The sequence below is a fragment of the Chiloscyllium plagiosum genome, chromosome 21 (genome assembly GCF_004010195.1).
Source record: "Chiloscyllium plagiosum isolate BGI_BamShark_2017 chromosome 21, ASM401019v2, whole genome shotgun sequence".
Lineage (NCBI taxonomy): Eukaryota > Metazoa > Chordata > Chondrichthyes > Orectolobiformes > Hemiscylliidae > Chiloscyllium > Chiloscyllium plagiosum.
This window is the reverse complement of record NC_057730.1, coordinates 3,433,182-3,452,838: the sequence shown is the minus strand read 5'-3', so window position 1 is coordinate 3,452,838 and position 19,657 is coordinate 3,433,182. Positions and strand designations below refer to the sequence as shown.

At 42.3% G+C, this 19,657-nt stretch overlaps 1 protein-coding gene across 1 annotated transcript in view; it reads left to right on the top strand.

The window, feature by feature from the left end:
• pla2g10 (phospholipase A2 group X) overlaps nt 1-18,569 on the top strand; it is a 30,556-nt gene extending 11,987 nt beyond the window's left edge. The window contains exons 3-5 of the mRNA XM_043711117.1: nt 5,103-5,265; nt 8,985-9,091; nt 18,399-18,569. Of these exons, the coding sequence (XP_043567052.1) occupies nt 5,103-5,265; nt 8,985-9,091; nt 18,399-18,547 (419 nt within the window). The 3' untranslated portion in view covers nt 18,548-18,569. The remainder of the gene's footprint in view (nt 1-5,102; nt 5,266-8,984; nt 9,092-18,398) is intronic.
• Nucleotides 18,570-19,657: the final 1,088 nt, after the last annotated feature.

Sequence of the window (19,657 nt, the reverse complement as noted above, 5' to 3'; positions counted from 1 at the left end):
AGGCTGGTACAATTGCAACATTTAAGAGGCATTTGGATGGGTATATGAATAGGAAGGGTTTGGAGGGATATGGGCCGGGTGCTGGCAGATGGGACTAGATTGGATTGGGATATCTGGTCGGCATGGATGGATTGGACTGAAGGGTCTGTTTCCATGCTGTACATCTCTATGACTATGACTAAGTAGAGAGTGCCACATGAATTCACCATTCATGGATGAGGAGACTGTATTATTGTCAAATTTGCTGATTATACAAAGATAAGTCAAAAAGCAAGATGTCAGGGGGATACAAAAAGTCAAGGTAAAAAGGGTTAGTGGGTAGAAACATTGACAGATGGAATATACTGTGAGGAAATGTGGTGTTATGGGAATAGGGTAGGGGTGAATCTGGATGGGATGCTCTTCGGCGGGTTGGTGTGGACTTGATGGGCCGAATTGCCTGCTACCACACTGTAGTGATTCTGTGATAAAAGTTGAGAAGTCTCACTATAGAGAATTAATGAGAATCCACCCAGAATGCAACGTACAGCTTTGGTCTCCTTATTGTGGAGAAATTGCCTTAAATTGGAAGCTGTTCAGAGAAGGTTCGCTGGGATGATTCCTAGGGTGAAAGATGTGGAAAGATTGGGCCTATACATAGAGTTTAGAAAAATGCAAGATGATCATATTGAAACATTTAAGATTCTGAGGAGACATGACAGGCTAGATATTGAGATGTTTCCTCTGGTGTGTGAACCTTGAACTAGGGGATGTAATTTAAAAATAAGAAGTTTCCTATGTGAGAGGAGATGAGGAGTAAATTATTTTCTCTGAGGGTAGTTAATCTTTGTAGTTCTGTTCCCTAGGCAGCCTCAGGGAAGGGGGTGCAGGTCATTGAGTATATTCAAGACTGGGTTATACCAATTTTTGATCAGCAGGTAGGTTAAAGGTCAGCAGAGACAGGCAGGAAAGTGGCATTATGGCCACAGTCAGATCAACCATGATCTGAATGAATCACAGACCAGTTTCAGTGGGCCGAATTGCCTACTCATAATTTGCATGATGTATTGTTCTTATGATGCATATGATGTAATGCACCCAGAATACTTTGTAGAGGGAGTTGGGGATAAACACTCACTTCTTACCCTGTTGAGAAGTCAGTTTCCTCTGCACCCAATACTCAGTTGCGTTGACCTAATCACTTTGAACAAGATAGATGGAAAGGGAACAGAAAGGAAATTGAACATGAATTCTTAAAGACACGAGTGGTACATGTTTGGAATATTTTAAGTGGTCAGAATATGCAAATCAAAAGAAGTTGATCATTCATGAACTATTTCTTTAATGAATACTATCCAAAAACATTTAATTCTCTCCCAGATTGTTGTTTATTTGAGTGTGGATTTGCATAATTGTATTACATGTGATTTATAACAAAATCACTGCTAATCACGAGCTGACAGCATAGAGTTCCATTTGGCCTTATCCTATTGTATCTTCACTGGTATCTCTCTACTGTCTGTGAGGCTGCTGGGTAATGGTAGTGGAAGGAATGGGAGAATTTTCTCTAGTTTCACCCTCTATTCTCCTCCCTTCCTTCCAACCCATCAGTGCCCCCTTCCCTGAGGCTCATTTCTCTAATATGTCTATGCCTCTTCATTCAAGATTGCTCAGTTCTGGATAACTGTTGATTCAGTACATCTCAGTATTACAGACATTTTTTTTTATTTTTATCCAGTTCAGAGACACAGTGTCACTGGGACTAGAACATGCTCAGTATAGAGAATGACAATGAGTTTAACACTGGGAGATGCTACTGATCAAGGTCAACTTGATATTTAGTTCTTAATTTGTTCATTATCTCACATTCTGGATTATAGTCCAATCACTGCAAACCGTCTCCACTGTCCTTTCTTATCTGAAAGTTGATATGAGTATTTTCTAGTCCCTTTGGCCAGTATTTTTTAATAAAACCTGATCAAAGTCTGTGGTAACATGATCATTGCTCTCAGGAACAATATTGTGAATGGCATATCTCTACTGTAGCAGTCTTTACTGTTGGACTGTTCCCTTATCTGTGTGAGGTTATTAGTTTGTACACGTACAGAGTACAATATATTCCTAAATCTCTGGGATATTTAACTTTGATGCTGACATGATCCATTTACTGAATGACTGTCTCTTGCCTGCACTGAGATTATACTTAATATACATGATCTTCAAGGATCTTTAGTGAAATAAGGGAAATCTTTGCTTTGTTGCTGTTTATTGATTACTTGGATAATTTTTTTGTATGTGTGCATTGCTGTAATTAATTGACCTTGCATATTCTGTCTTTGTAACTGAACCAAACAGGTCTGTTTGGTTCCACTTTGTGGAATTGCGCTTGTAATTCAGCTGTGGTTACAATTAGAACAGAAAGATTCCAAAAGCGGGGGGGATCTGCCCAACTATTAAAGACAGTTTTACCCCCAGCCATCTGTCTCGAGCTGGTATCTGAGTGAGATACCTTGTGGCAACTTACTGTATATCACTGGATCCTCTGTGAGGGAGCTTTGTCTGTCTGTCATCATTAATGTGGTGGGAGCAACTCATTTATTGAATATTGAAATATCATTCTGTAAAGTGCCCAGAAGCAGAAGGTGTGCCTATTAAAATAGAATGGAGTTATTAAAACCAGATAGTGCAAAGTCTGATTTCCTCCTTGGGTCTCACATCAGTAAGTTTACCCACTGTAAACTTACTGATGTGAGACTCAAGGAGAAACCCAGACTTTGTGCTATCTGGTTTTAATTCTCTCAGGGCTCAGATCAACCCTGTCTCTCAGGGACATTACCACTCCTGCATTCATTACAGTTGAGCAGCTGTGTGTTGATGTGATGGTGACAGTGTAACTCCATCCCAATATCTCGGGCTCCTGCTGTGTGTTTCTAGTGTTTAGCTTTCGGTCATTTGGACCAATTTTAAGGAAGGAATCCAGGTTTGAGAGTGACCAACAAATCATTCCAACAGCTTCACCCTGAGCTGACATGAAACTGCCTTGTCCTCAGCTGGGGCATCCCATTGGAGCATTTTGGAGTGAAGTCACGGAGACGATTGTGCTCGCAGGGTTGGATCATGTGAAGAAGTCCCACATGTTGAAGAGAACTGATTCCTAGTGAAAGACTATGTTTTTGTTCATGTTGTGGTTGTTTCATTTTGTTTAAATCTAATGTCCCACTGGAACTGGGTACTTCTGTTAGAAACCAACAGTGGTGCATTTTTCAGTTTCTGTTGTGCTGTGCTGTCCATGTTTTGTTGGTGATGGTAGATTGAATGGGGCCAGGTTTACTTTCATGGGGGAATGGCACAAATGAATGACTATTGGGCACTGGGCACCCCTTTACTTGGGTGAGATACCAACTGAGCTCCCCAGTGAAGATCATTAATCCCCTACAGAGGGTGAATTTACCCTGTGAGTGAGATTTTCTCAGGCGATTACAATTACATTGGGCTGTTTGTTCTCCCAAATCTTAACTGAAGACTCATTTGGATATAGTAGCCACCCCTTGCCTTTTAACGTTCCTGACTCGTTTGATGCTGCAGAAATACATGTTTGAAGATTAACCAGTGCCACTCACCCTGATCCTATTAGTGTGCTGGAAACATGACTTTCTGATTTATAAATGTACCTCATTCTAGTTGAGAGCCAACTGTAGGTGTGCATGAAACCGATTATTGAACCTGTACCTGCACTTAAGGTTGAAACAGAGGAGGCTACTTCAGATCAAAGTGGACCATCTGCTTTCCCCACAACTGTAAATATGTGTGTTTTAGGCTGAATTTGTCGACTAAGGAGCTGAGTTTTGAATCTGGAGACTGGAACTTAGAGAAAGGGGTTCTATTTGGTGACATGGTGCAATCTTTTCCCAAAAATGTTATTGTGATTAAGAATTTGTAACTGGGCTGGTGCTTGTCACCTCCTATTTTGGTGTCATCTGCAGGTTTGCTAGCCATGCCTTAAATGATTTGGATGTGAACATGGGGGTATAGTTAGTGGGTTTGCATATGGCACCGGGGTTGGGGGTATGGTGAGCAGCGGGGGTGGGGGATTGCCTCAGAGTGCAGTGGGGTCTCAGCTGGTGGGCCAAGGGTGGCAGATGGAGTCTGGTTTGGATGGATGTGGGGTGCTGCATTTTCGGGAGGGGCGGATCAGGATGGGATAGGTGCGCTTGGTGGTGGGGTCCTGCGGTGTGTTGCTGGGCAGGGCGGCCTTGGGGTGTGGGATCATGGTCCATTGGGGGTGGAATTGCAGGTGGGTGGGGTGGTGGGGAGGGCATTTGGTGTTCTTGCCTTTGTTGGTCAGTGCATGGAGTCTGGGAGTTGGAATGGCATGTTGCGGCTGTACAGGATATTGTACTGCATGCAGTTCTGGTCTCCCTGCTATAAGAAGGATGTTATGAATCTTGAAAGGGTTCAGAAAAGATTTCCAAGGATGTTGCCAAGGTTGGAGAGTTTGAGCTACAGGGAGAGCTGAATTGTCTGGAGCTATTTTCCCTGGACCGTCGGGGCTGGGGGAGTGACCTTATAGATGTTTATAGAATCATGAGGGGCATGGATAGGGTAAACATACAAGGATGAGGGAGTTGAAAACTAGAGTACCTCAGTTTGAGATGAGAGAGAAAAGATTTAAAAGGGGCAACTTTTCCACGCAGAGGGTGGTGCGTGTATGGAATGAACTGCCAAAGGAAGTGGTGGACGATGGTGCAATCACATTTAAAAGGCAAATGGGTGGGTATATGAATCGGAAGGGTTTAGAGGGATATGGACCAAGTGTTGGCAAATGGGACTAGACTTATTTAGGATATCTGGTTGGCATGGATGAGTTGGACTGAAGGGTCTGTCTCCATGCTGTACATCTGTATAACTTTATAAATGGGAACAAATGGGATTCCATTATTACACCATTGCCCTTATCCAAATTCAGCTCCATTTAGTTTGCCAATGGCTGCAGGGATTGGGGATGATTGAATATGATACATGTTCAAAAAATTGTATTATTTTTCCTGAAATTGAGCATACTGTCATGTGTATTTATGCACTTTAATGTCAGGGTGTTAATCATGTTTGTGGTCTTACTCCAGTGCATATTACAGCCGTGAAAGAACACCACAGACGGCAAGCAAGAAGTATTCTGGACTTGATCGGAATGATTCAGTGCAGCACGGGGAATTCTATTTCTTACCTGATGTATGGTTGTTACTGCGGAATTGGAGGAAAAGGCTGGCCACGGGATGACACAGATTGGTAAGGAAGGCTTCTGTATCCTGCACTTACCTGCAGGTGGTGTTTGGTTTACTAGTACTTGTCTTTGATGGTCATCAAATTTAATTGTGAAGCCAAACCCAAATCCAAGTCCTGACAGTGGAAACAATCTGACAAAAATACCATTTAACATGGGTGCATAAGTCTTGTAGTCATTAGACCACTCGACATGTAACATGCCTGGCTTCAGCAATTGCTCTCAAATGCTATCTGACCCCAAGATCAAGAGTGTTTCAACTTCTATTCACCTTTCAACTCCTAGGAATGAAATTGTTTCTCCTCTTATAAATCTTTTTGGTTTAGAAAGACATGTGTGAATCATAACTGAAAGCTAGCAGTAATAATTTAGCAATTTAATAACTTTCTTAACATCTTCCTGTTTATTATTTTCCTCTTCTTCCTGTTCTCCGGGATTTGTTGTTCCTTAAAGATCTGGGGATCATTTTAAATTTTGTTGCTGGGAGAAAGGATTAAAATTAACCTGAGATCTGCAGTGATCTTTGAAGAAAAAGAATCTACTATTGAAATCTACCATGCCTTCTTATATCAATATCTACTTCAAGAAATTGAGACTGGTTACCTGTATACAGTGTGATTTATGACCACAGGATGTCATCATGTACCTTATAGCCAATAAAGACCTTTGAACCCATCATCACTCCCATGACATAGGAAACATGACAACCAATTTCTGCATAGCATGATCCACAAGCAGCTATGTGACCATGACTGAATAATCTGTCTTCCTGGTGACGATAACTTAAAAAAAGAATTCAACATAGGAACCGGAACTTTTCTTAATTCTGTGACTTAAAAGGATTTACCCCCAACTGAAAACCAACCTTCAAAGTGTCCTAAATATAAAAAAATTAAAAACTTCCCTTTCATCACAACTGCGTTCTGAAATGCTGAATTACCAAGAAGGTGCAGGAGTGGGTCATATGCTCCCTTGAGCCTCTCATTTATGGTGACTAGGGTTGAATTTCTATGTTAACTCCAATTCTCCCCCATTTCTGTAATGCTTAAGGAACTATAAGGCATTAATATTTGTGTCAGACAAAGTAATGAGAGTCAAAGTCAACAATTTTAATGGTCCTGATGTTTTCAAAATGGGTTTTCAAAGAGCTATCAACAGAGAAGGCCTTGGTTTTGTTTTATTTTTCAGAAAATCACATACTCTAGAATGATCCATGTGGATTGGAAAGTAGCGGACATAACCCTGCTATTTCAAGAAAAGAGTTAGCTTGACATCAGGAAGGCACTAAACTACTGCTGTCCTGAAAAATATCTATTTAGTCTTGCCCCTTGTTTTATCTGTTTCAGTGAGTCCATTGCAAGAGTTGTTTACTTGGAATTTAATAAACCTTTGACAAGGTTCTCCATGGTAGACTGATTAGTAAAGTTAGATCAGATGGGATTCAGGGTGAACTTACCAATTGGATAAAAAATTTGTTTAATGGCAGGAGACAGAAAATGATGTAGGAGGGTTATTTTTCAGACAGGAGGCCTGTGACCAGTGGTGTTCCATAGGGATTAGTGCTGGGTCCACTTTTGTTTGTCATTTATACAAATGATTTAGGTGAGAATATAGAAGGCATGGTTAGTAAATTTGGGGATGACACCAAGATTGGTGGTATAGTAGACAGTGAAGAAGGTTATCTAAGATTACAAAGAGATCTTGATCAGTTGGGTCCATGCACTGATGAGTGGCAGATGAAGTTTAATTTGGACAAATGCGAGGTATTACATTTTGGTAAAAGAAACAAAGACAGGATTTATACAATAAATTGTAGAGCTTTGGGTAGTGTTGTAGAACAGAGACCTAGGGGTTCAGATAGGTAATTCTTTGAAGTTTGCATCATGTGTAGATAGAGTAGTTAAGAAGGTGTTTAACACGCTTGCATTCATTGCTGAGATCTTTTGAGTATAGGAGTTGGGATGTCATGTTGAGGTTGTACAGGATATTGGTGAGGCCTCTTCTGGAGTACTGTGTGCAGTTCTCTCACCCAGTTATTGGAAGGATATTACCAAGCTGGAGAGGACTCAGAAGAGATTTACCAGGATGTTGCAGGAATGGAGGGTTTGAGTTAGAAGGAGAGGCTGGATGGGCTGGAACCTTTTCATTGACGTGAAGCAGGTTGGGGAGTGACCTTGCAGTGGTTTGTAAAATCATGAGGGACATAGATATGGTGAATGGTAGGTGTCTTTTCCCAAGGGTGGAGGATTTCAAGACCATGGGGCATATTTTTAAGGTAAGTGGAGAATGGGTGCAATGTTTTTACACAGAGAGTGATTTCCGAGGAGGTGGTGGGTGCAAATAAAGTTAGAATCTTTAAAAGACATTTAGATAAGTGCATGAATAATAAATGTTTGGAGACATATGGGTCAAACACAGGCAGGTAGGGACTAGCTTAATTTTGGAACATGGTCAGTGTGGACTGGTTGGACTGAAGGGTCTGTTTCTGTGCTGTATGACTCTCTGACTATGAGTCATAGTGAAAGGAAGACCTCAAACTTGGAAATCAGAGTTAAGCAGCCTGTCCCAAGGGACAGTACCTTCCTGGACCTGCATTTGTTTTTCCCGTTTGATATGCAAAATGCAATGTCAAACCAGATCAGACTCTTTGCAGATGACTGCCTGTTATGCAAAGCTGTTTGTGAAATAGCAGACAAAGTTTGCATCAAGAAAGATATGGAAATAATAACATTTCAACATACAGAAATGCAACGTGATATGAATCACCAACAATCTATCAATACCCAACTGCACCCTGCCTGTCTCCCTCCTTGAAGTTACTGAAACATGTCATTAGTTAGGGATCCACATCTAAATACTCCTAAAAAAGGAATGTACAAATGAAATACACAGCCCACAGTGTTCTTGTGAAACTGGACTTTAGTCATTCTTCAACCACAGTGAAAGAATTGCGATATCAGAATTTGTTAGACCACATTCAAAAGACTGCGTTGCCACTTGGGACCAGTATGCTGTTAAAACTAAAAGGCCCTCTGAGAAGGATCAACACTGGGTAGTAGCTCATTCCAAGCAGTTAATCACGAGATGCCAGTGTTTCTCAGTTTGTCACATCAAGAAGCTAGCACAGTCTTCAGAGCTGGAGAACATCCCACAGGTTGAATTACCCCTCCAAAGGATGACTAAATATTTGTAAGCAGCACGCCAAGCCCAAAAGAGGCTGAGCTCAAATAATTAATAACCAACAGCTCCAACAGTGTGCCACCCAAACTCTGCCTTTGCTGACTCCTTTCTCCATTAGAGAAATAGACAGGAACAAGCTTCCACAAACTTTAATCTCCATAGCCCATAAAGATTCAACATAAGGAAATCTGTTGTATTTTTAAATTACTGTCACCACTGACTACATTCAAGTTTTCCCTGTGGAAACTTCCAAATGAAAAACGATAAAGAGAACCCATACCGAGCACCATTTGTAGCAAAAGCAGAAACTGCTGGAAAAAACTGAGCAGATCTGGCAGCATCTGTGAAGAGGAAGCAGAGTTAACATTTCAGATCCAGTGCCCATTTTGTAAATAGCCACTTCTCTCATTTGGTTCTGCCACTGATGGGCAACATTGGTATCTGTGGAAGGAGGTAGCTTTGCTGAGCCCCTTCCCTCACTCAAGTTAGAATGAAAACTCAGTTATTTATTTTTACTCATTCACTTATTCCTTTCTTTCTCCAGGTGCTGTTTTACTCATGACTGCTGTTACGGGAAAGCAGAGAGAGCTGGTTGTCATCCCAAGTCAGAGAGTTACAACTGGTATTGCAGATATGGTACTGCTAGATGTGGTAAGTAGGAGGTAACTCTCAGAAGCAGACTGGAATGGGTTTATGAGACTGAGATGAGAGTTGTACTCAGCAACTGGAAACTACGCGAGATCTGGTCTCTTTTTTTTAAATTCCCAGGCCTCATTTGAATAGAGCTTGTGAGCTTTCTAATTGAAACCACTCTCTGGCCAGTAAATTTCAGACAGCAGGCACGCAATACTAAGGTAAATTGATTGGAGTTAGAAAAGGAGTTGATAAAGCATGGCTCTGGAAAAGGCACAGTAGGTCAGGCAGCATCCAAGGAGCAAGAGAGTTGACGATTCAGGCAGGACCCTTCAGGGCTGGGGAGGGGGTTGAGAGATGGAAGCGGGTTGAGGCTAGGGGAAAGGTAGTTGGGATGGCGATAGGTGGGCGAAGGGAGGAGGTGATAGTGAGAGGCCGGTGCGAAGGGTGAAGCGGATAGGTGGGAAGGACGATGGACAGATAGGTCAGGTCAAGAGGGTGGACCTGAGTCAGAGGCCAGGCTGATGAAGACCACAAGGAAATTAGTTCTCATAGAACAGTATGGAAACGGACCATTCGGCCCAACAAGTCTACACCAACCCTCAGAAGAGCATTATACCCAGATCCATTCCCCTAACCTATGCATGCATTTCCCATGCAACTAACCTACACATAGGCGAAAGTGAGGACTGCAGATGCTGGAGATCAGTGTCAAGATTAGAGTGGTGCTGGAAAAGCACAGCAGGTCAGGTAGCATTCGAGGAGCAGGAAAACCTGATGAAGGACTTTTGCCCGAAACGTCAATTTTCCAGCTCCTTGGATGCTGCTTGACCTGCTGTGCTTTTCCAGCAACACTCTAATCCTAACCCATACATCCCTGGACACTATGGCCAATTTAATCATGGCCAATCCACCTGACCTGCACATCTTTGGATTGTGGGAGGAAATTGAAGCACCCGGAGGAAACCCACGCAGACACGGGGGGAATGTGCAAACTCCACACAGACAGTTGTGCAGTTGTGTGAGGCTGCCTGATGCTGTGAGGCATCAGTGCTGAACAATGGGGCAACCGTGCCACCCGTTGTAAAGAAGCTTACTGGATTTAGCCTGTGGCTGCCTTTAATCCAGCAGGTTTGCCCTGGTAATAATATCACCACCATCCGGCTCTTGTTAATATTACAGTCAAGCTCTGATGGGTTCACTGGACTCAATTTTAAAATAAATTTCAGAAGGTGACTATGAACAAATCTGTACAGTGAATTTTGATTTAGCACATTAGCAGGTCATGATACTAGATTAATGAGTAAAATAAACCTGCACACCCGAACATCTAATCTATTACATCCTTTGCTCTCGATGTGGTCTCCTCTACTTTGGGGAGACAGGATGCCAACTAGCGGAACGTTTCAGAGAACATCTCGGGGACACACAACCAAACATCCCCACTGACTCATGGCTGACCACTTCAACTCCCCCTCCCACTCTGCCAAGACATCCTGGGCCTCCTCCACCGCCAAATCCTAGCCACCCAATGCCTGGACAAAGAACGCCTCATCTTCCACCTTGGGACCCTTCAACCATACGGCTTCAAAGTTGATGTCAGCAGTTTCCTTTCCTCCCCTCCCCCCACTCCAACCTCATCCCAGATCCAACTCGGCACCGCCCTCTTGACCTGTCCTACCTGTCCATCTTCCTTCCCACCTAACTGCTCCACTCACCACTCCGACCTAGCCCATCCCCTTCCTATTTATCTCTCAGTCCCCTCCCCCACCCGCCACATTCCTGATGAAGGGCTTATGCCCAAAATATTGATTCTCCTGCTCCTGTAATGCTGCCCAAACTACTGTGCTTTTCCAGCACCACACTTTTCAACTATGATCTCCAACATCTGTCATCCTCACTTTTCTCCAAGTAAAATAATCAGTTGGGTAAATCTCACTCCAGGTAGAGGATGGAAATATTGCCTGTCCTGGCCTACAGAATGTTCAAACATGAACTGAACACTGCAGCCATATTGTTTGCAATGCAACAGTACATCAGAGTTTATTTTTCCCCATGTAATAAGCATCTAAATTGTCATAGTTTGCAATCAAACCGATCCAAACAAGATCTAATATCTCAGAAATGTGGACAAATTCGGTAGTCACACAACACCAGGCTATGGTCCGACAGATTTATTTAAAATCACAAACTTCCTCAGATGAGGATGGAGCAGCGCACTGAAGAATTGTGATTTTTTAATAAACCTGTTAGATTATAATCTGCTGTTGTGTGCCTTCTGACTTTCCCAGTCCAATACTGGCATCTTCTTTTAAGAAATTGAGACAAGTTAAAACTTTCCTCCAGGTTTCAAAATTATCGGATGTAAGATCAGTGTTGTCAGGAAAACTCGAGTTTGGACTTAAAGGGGAACAATAATGTGAAAGGGAAGGGGAAGGCATGGGATGATGAAAACCTTTTCATCTAAAGCCAGATAGTAACCAACTCTCTTTGCAGACCTTGAGAGTGATCTCACCAGCTTGTGAGCTGCTAATCTCGAGATGCTCAGAGGCACAGTTTGAATATCAAAATAAAACAATGCAGATACTTTGTGTTTGTTTTGGTTCATTGAGTTTATTGTGGAGAACAAAATGAGTGCTACAAAAGGCAATCAGTACACAGGGAAAACATCATGTCTATAAACATGTTCAAGATTGTACTCCAGGGTCCTGTATTCTAATGAGCATTACATAAAACTTGGAAGTAAATGCTAAAAATTCCCCATTGTTTAACTACTGGAACTTATTTTAAAATAAAGCACTAATTTGGCGTGTTCTTCCCAACCGCTAAATTTCCAAGCAGTGGTATAACCATTGTCTATTGTGAAAATTTCAAATTCAAGATTTTTTTTTCAACTGTTAATCTACAACTGCTGAAGTTTCAATTATTGTTGAACAGCGGGTGCTAATGATATCAAGTGAATTTGGCTAAGAAGTTACTGTGTCAAAAAGTGAAATTAATAGCAATGCTACAGGGACTAGCACAAAGTTCTTTTGCTTTTGACTGTATGTGTTAAATCGATCAGGGCACAAGGAGTGTCTAAATCTGATCTCAATAATGTCAAAAGAACTCACTTGTATTTCTCATGTGAATCGGAAGTTGAAAGATCTAGATGTAATTTTGGTAGCTCTTTAACAGAAAGCATGCAAAGCCACTTACTATTGAGAGAGCAGCTGCACAGCTAGATCCTCACACTGACAGTTGAAAATATATTTTGCAGAATTTAAAAGTGTATAGAAGGGCAGAGAATCCCTACAATGTAGAAGCAGACCATTTGGCCTATCAAGTCCTCACCGACCCTCCAGAGAGCATTCCACCCAAACCCACCCGAACACCCTGAATTCCACTTAACCTACACATACCGAACACTATGGGCAATTTAGCATGGCCGATTCAACTAATCTGCACATCTTTGAACTGCGGAAGGAAATCGAAGCAAGCCCATGCAGACACGGGTAGAGAATGTACAAACTCCATATAGACAGTCATCCAAGGGTGGGGTCCATGCCCCACCCCTGTAGCTGGGTCACTGTAAGAAAGACCAAGTTCCCCTGTTTTAAACATAGAGCTGATGTTTCAGCATGAAAACTCATCTAAGTTATTCTTACCTATCTCCAAACTTCTCTTTTGCAGAGAAACAGGAACTTTAAGAAGGGAGTTTAAAGAGGAATTTGCAACTACTGACAATTAGTTATTGACCAGAAAGGTCACTGAGCATTGAACACTAATTCACAGAATCATAGAATCCCTACAGTGTGGAAGCAGGCCATTCAGCCCGACAAGTTCACACTGCATCTCTGAAGAGCATCCCACCCAGACTCACCCCCTATCCTATCCCTTCAACCCTACATTTCCCATGGCTAACCCACCGAACCTACACATCCGTGGACACTATAGGCAATTTAGCATGGCCAAACCATCTAACCTGCACATAATTGTTTATTATTTCCCTGCCTCTGCACATGTTGATATCTCTTTCATGACTCTCAGCTCAAATTGAGAACTCAGCAAATGGGGATTATGTACTATTGCGAGTTAGTGCAGAAATTTCAGTTTTGAAGTTAAAGTATGATGGCAAATATGTTGGGTGGTGTAATGTATGCCATGACCAATCAAGTTACTTGGTGAATCACATGCTTAGAGAGCCAGAAACACGATGCTGGCTTTACAGATGAGCAACAACCCTGATGTATTGCTTGCATAAGCTTTACTGTCCTTGTTGCCTGCAAAACATCCTTGTGTGGCACAAGGCCTTGGAAAGAGGGCAGCACCTATGAGTCCTGGTACCCTCATTGGGACTATTGCACAGTTGATTTTCAGATTAATATGGCGAGTTTCTAACTTTGTGTTTGAATGAGCAACTTTGACATAAGAATCTCCCCTCCCCCAATCTTCAGATTTGCAATTGTGTTGTAAACTCTGTGGCCTCTGAGAGTCATAGAGATGTACAGCACGGAAATAGATCCTTCAGTCTAACTCGTCCTGCTGACCAGATATCCTGAACTAATCTAGCCTCATTTGTCAGCATTTGGCATATATCCCTCAAAACCCTTCCTATTCATATATCCAGCTAGATGCCTTTTAAATACTGTAATTGTACCAGCCTCCACCACTTCCTCTGGCAGCTCATTCCATACATGCACCACCCTCTGCGTGAAAAAGTTGCCCCTTTTAAATCTTTCCCCTCTCACCCTAAACCTATCCCCTCTAGTTCTGGACTCTCCCACACCAGGGAAAAGTCCTTGTCTGTTTATCCTGTCCACGCCCCTCATGATTGTAAAAAACTCTATGAGGTCACCCCTCAGCCTCCGACACTCCAGGGAAGCCAGCCACAGCCTATTCAGCCTCTTCCTATCACTCAAATCCTCCAACCCTGGCAAACATCCTTGTAAATCTTTTCTGAACCCTTTTAAGTTTCACAACATCTTTTCGGTAGGAAGGAGACCAGATTGTGGCCCTTCAGCCTCCTCAATGATTGACCCTTCAACCCAAAGCAGGTGGAGTCTCTTGATGCTAAAGATTTCCCTCTCAGCTGTAGATTGCTATCTGGCTAACAATAAGCACCCTACTATTCTGAGGCTGACACATTATCATTACCCAGTTGTGGGGATGAAGAATCCAGGGAAACACAGATCCCACTGAACATGGAGGCGATGGCTGCAGTTGCATTGGGTCCATCTCCAGTGATGAGAAGAATGATGGTCAGACAGCCATGAACTCACCCAGAGTCAAGGCTGCGAACCCAACTTGACAGGTACCTGCCTGGTGTTTGCGGTGAGTATTTGAAATGCAAGTTTCTCAATTCAGCAGAAACTAACTGGGAAGTGAAAGTTATTGGGGCAAGTCATGGAACTAACAAATCACAAATTCATGCAAATAAGCTTCTCCCCTCCTGATGATGAGAATATTATCTCACCATCTAAAGAGGAAGGACTTAATTGTGACATTTTAACATCACTGCAAGAATCTAACTTTAGACTCTCGCCCAATTAAATCATCACATTTGCCATGATCCTCTGCAGGTCTGGCAGAACCTGTGGAGGAAAAGCTGCATTAACATTTTGATTCCAGTAACCCTTCTTCAGAACTTGTAAAGAAGGGCCACTGGACTCCAGACATTAGCTCTGCTTTCTCTCCACATTTGTTACCAGACCTGCTGAGTTTCTCCAGCAATTTCTGCTTTTTTTTTCCAGATCTTCAGCATCCACATAGTTCTTTGTTTTATTTTCACAATTAGCCTCACCACTTTAGGGAGGGGAAATCACACCCAGTGTTCAATTCCTTAAAGTCAGTACCTCATTCGTAACAATTTAGCTTTTAAAAAAGACTACTGGAATTCAAACACTTTTTCCTTTAGGTTTCTTTCCTGCAAAATAAATATGGAAACATCATTTTACTTTAATTGAACAAATCAAACTGTGAACCACAGCATCACTGAGTTTTTAATATTCCTGATGACCCAGCTCCATATGGTAATGCTTTTTAATTTCTGATTAAATTACATCTTTCCTAATCTCTGAGTGACCAGAGTGCCTCAGCATTACAGTATGGTTGGTTGAAGAATGGACAGATATATCAATCGGGTGGTGTAGTTACATGTTCGTCTGCTGAGTGCATTGATCAAATACCTCAAAACTGTTCACTCGTAAAAAAATGACAGCACACTGCAAATCAAATTTAACAAGACTGTTAAATTTCAATCAGAGCATTTTAAATCTAAAGCTAATATTTACATTCATTCACTTTGATCTTATTTTAAGATGTTATAATCAAAATAACTGATACTGCAAAATTTTATCATCTTGAGCTAGAAGCAGTAACTTGTTGTTAGTGAGCTTTTGCATTTGTCTCATCACTACAGAAAGCCAAGAAGTGACCTGTGCTGTTGTCTGCATGTTAGTATTGATCTAAGTGCATCCATTAAATATTCAGAACTGTTCTCTCTCATAATCTGTTTCTTAGTGAGTCAGTGAGTTCAGTCGGCTGGATAGCTTGTTTGCAATGTAGAGCAACACCGACAGTGTTGGTTCCGTTTCTGCACTAGCTAACGTTACCACAATGGACTGAACATCTTCACTCACCTGAGGTGTGGTGACACTCACTGTCTCTCTGAGGGAGTGGGACTTCACCTTTGGCTTTCTTTATAAAAGTCCTGACGAAGGGCTTATGCCCAAAACATCGATTCTCCTGCTCCTCGGATGCTGTCTGACCTGCTGTGCTTTTCCAGAACCACACTCCAGACTCTGATCTCCAGCATCTACAGTCCTCACTTTCTCTTCCTTTATAAAAGGAAATGTTTTGCTTCAAAGGTTGGAATCTTCCAAGCCCTCGAACAAAATGTGTCACGGCGAGAAAGTTCAGAAAATCAGGTGAGATCCAACAAGGATCTTCTCAGCTTTGAGAGCAAAACGACCTTTTTTCTGACTAAGTGTTCCCATTAGTGAGCAATAAGAGGTCTACGTTCATGGATTATCTCTCATTAACAGCTTCACTCTTACTTACTCTTGCCTTATTACTAAGCAGTCTCCAATACTTCCATCCACTGGATACAAATTAGACCCCAAACATTCCCCATCCATGAAAGTCAGATAGGGTTACATTGCTCTTCCATACCTGTTGGACATTTGGCATCAACACCTCAGGGCAAGGACTGCATGTGCTCCACATCCACAGGACATGACATCTAATCTGTATTATCAGTCACAGCACTTACAGTTGGGGATGTGATGGCCTTGTGGTATTATCACTAGACTGTTAATCCAGAGACCCAGGTAATGTTCTGAGGACCCAGGATTAATTCCAGCCACAGCAGATGGTGGAATTTTAAATTCACTTAAAAAAAAAATCTGGAATTCACAATCTAACATTGACCAAACATCCATTGTCATTTGTTGGAAAACCCTATCTAGTTCACTAGGTTAGGGAAAGAAACTGTTTTCCTTAACCTGGTCTGGCCTACCTGTGACTCCAGACCCACAGCAATGTGGTTGATACGTACCTGCCCTCTGGGCAATTAGGAATGGGCAATAAATGCTGGCCTTGCTAGGGACGCCCACATCCTGTGAATGAATAATAAAACAATGTACACTTGTGCAGTTCAGTGATGCACACCAGCACCTCTCATTGAAATGATGCCACATGGGCGTTTTCCACTCAGGGACAGGCACTTGGCTTATGGTTTGAACCAGCCTGCGTCTCAGGGTTCTTTACTTGATCTCTTATAACTCATTCAGTTTGTGCCTACCTTGTTGCTAACAGCATTTCAGTCTTGCTTTGCCTTTCAGCATAGACACAACGCCAAGCAGCTTGTTGTGTTGTCAGCAACCATCAGTCAATGAAGATACATAATCTTGTAGAAGATGCAGAGGGTATGCAGGGTTAGTGGTCTGACGGAATTTGGTGGGTAATAGCGAGCAAGGAAAATGTTGTGTGCGACAGTAAGAGTGTTGGAGCATAAGCCATAGTGGGAGGTGGGTGCAGTAGCAGAGAGAGAGAGTCTGAGGTAACAGAAAAAATGATGGTGGCATTTAGCCTGGCAAACCTTCTACTATTGACCTTCCTGAGGCTGGGTGTTCCTTCGGGTTGGAACCCCCATTAACCTGGGTGACAACCTAGGATGAGGCTGGCAAGGATTGGTGTCGTGACCTCCTCTGCCACTACTGGGGGAATAGGGCATCCATCCACTGTACTCCCCTCTCTACCAGGACCTCCATATCCTTGTCCGCAAAGTAGGGCCCCAGTGTCTCCTTAACTACCATATCTGAGGCAAATGTCACAAACCCAGTGGGGCAGATCCGAAATACCAGTGCATGGCTGGGTGCACAAAAGCCCCTTGAACCTAGCACTGTGCCTGGAATCCCTGGATGTCCAACAGCAATGAGCACTTTCACCCACAGCATGTGAAGGAATCAGGCTGATGTCATCAAGCAGGACACCATAGTGATGTACTGCTTAGTTATTGTGGCAAGTTTGGAACGATTGCATGAGAAATCACACAAGTCCTCGCAGACTGAAACTCAAACAAAAATGAAACTTAGCCAGTAAACTGCAGCCCAAAGTTCTAAGCTTGAATTAAAGCAAAGTGGCAGACAACCACAGAGGAAGAACTGAACAGGTTGTCTACTCTGTTGAGAAATTAGCCTTTACGGACCTCCTTGTACATCATCAGGAGATGCCAAAGCCAATAATGACATTTTGTAGTACTTAGGAAGATTCTATTGGAGCACTGAGACAAATGACCAGTTTGACATTTCTGCTAGTGAAGATGGAAGGACATTGGTCAGGACATTGCGATAAGCATTGTGACTTTGAAATAATCCTTTTTATACTCATTGAACCACACAGATAGTTTACTGTTCCTCTGAAACAGTGCCAAGTACAGCAACTCATCATTCCGTGTGGACTGTATCAGTGCATCAGGGTTGTAAAAACAAGGACTGCAGATGCTGGAAACCAGATTCTAGATTAGAGTGGTGCTGAAAAAGCGCAGCAGTTCAGGCAGCATCCGAGGAGCAGAAAAATCGACGTTGCAGGCAAAAGCCCTTCATCAGGAATCCTTTTGATTTCCCTGCTCCTCGGATGCTGCCTGAACTGCTGTGCTTTTCCAGCACCACTCTAATCTAGAACCTGTATCAGTGCATCAGTTCTGAAAATGTGTTAAAATCCTGGAGTGAGATTTGAACATACTAGTCTCTGATTCAAGCAGGAATGCCAGCAACTGAATGTTTAATACCAATCATTTAATATCAATAGTCTTTTAAAAGAGAAACATTTGCTTTTGTTACAGGGGACTTCTTTGACTATTGCGAAAGGATGATTTGTGAATGTGACATGGAGTTATCAAACTGCTTGAGGAGGAATGTATACTGGAAGAAATATGCACTGTGGCCCAATTTCCTTTGCGGAAGGACAAAGCCTCGATGTTATTCATATTAAATAACATGGGTATATTCTGAAATGTGGGTTGTGATTTAATGTAGCTTTGAGTTGACTCAACTCATAAGTGATTGACAAATTTCTATCTAAGTATCAGTTTTTCTTTCTTCTGAGGGAAATGTAGGAATTCATCACCATGCTGTTTTCAATATGTCCCACACGGTAAAATTAATGTTTGGAAAGACACGGATTGTAGAGCCAAGTTATATTTCCTGTGGGCATAACTACCACCTGGAGTGCCAGGTTGAAGATTCATTCTGAAATGGAAACCTATCCCACTAAAATTGGATTTTAACAGCAGTACCAGAATAAAGCTCATGAATCTTTTCATGTACAAGAGGACAAAGTCAACAGCTATTGATATTTTGACTTTAATGTAGTAAAATAGCCCAGGAACAATTATCAAGCACAATTGGACATAACCATATAAAAAGGTGCTCAGGTTAAATGGCCTAAAGCTTGCTTAAAGAGAAACATTTTAAGGAAAGCCTTTAAAAGAGTTTAAAATCACCCAACACCAGGTTATAGTCCAACAGGTTGATTTGGATGTACAAGCCTTTGGAGCGCTGCTCCTAGCTATCTGATGAAGGAGCAGCACTCCAAACACTTGTACTTCCAGGTAAACCTGGTGGTGTGTGATTTTTAACTTTGTCCTCCCCAGTTCAACACCGACTCCTCCATTAAAGGAGGAAGGAATGGTAGTGAGGTGGAAAGGGGTAAGGAGGGATTTCCAGACATTAGGGCTCAGGTAGCTTCAATCTTCCCAATGTTTAATTGGAGAAAATTTCTTCCCGAACAGTACAGGCTGTCCGACAAGAAACATGACAAATTAGAAGCAGTGGAGGGATTGAGAAAAGTGACAGTGAGGTAGAGCTGAATCCCATCCTGCATGCATGTGCAAACTGCTTCTGTGAATGTAGATGATGTTGCCAAGGTGAAACATATAGAGAGAAAAGAGGAGTGGGAACCACAGATAGATCCTTGGGAAAACTGGGTCTTACCATGTAAGAATGTGAAGAGAGGCCTTTGTGGGTGAATCTTGAGCTGGATAAGAATGAAACCAGGGAAGATGGATCCCACTAACACGACAACAGTGGAGAGATGTGCAAG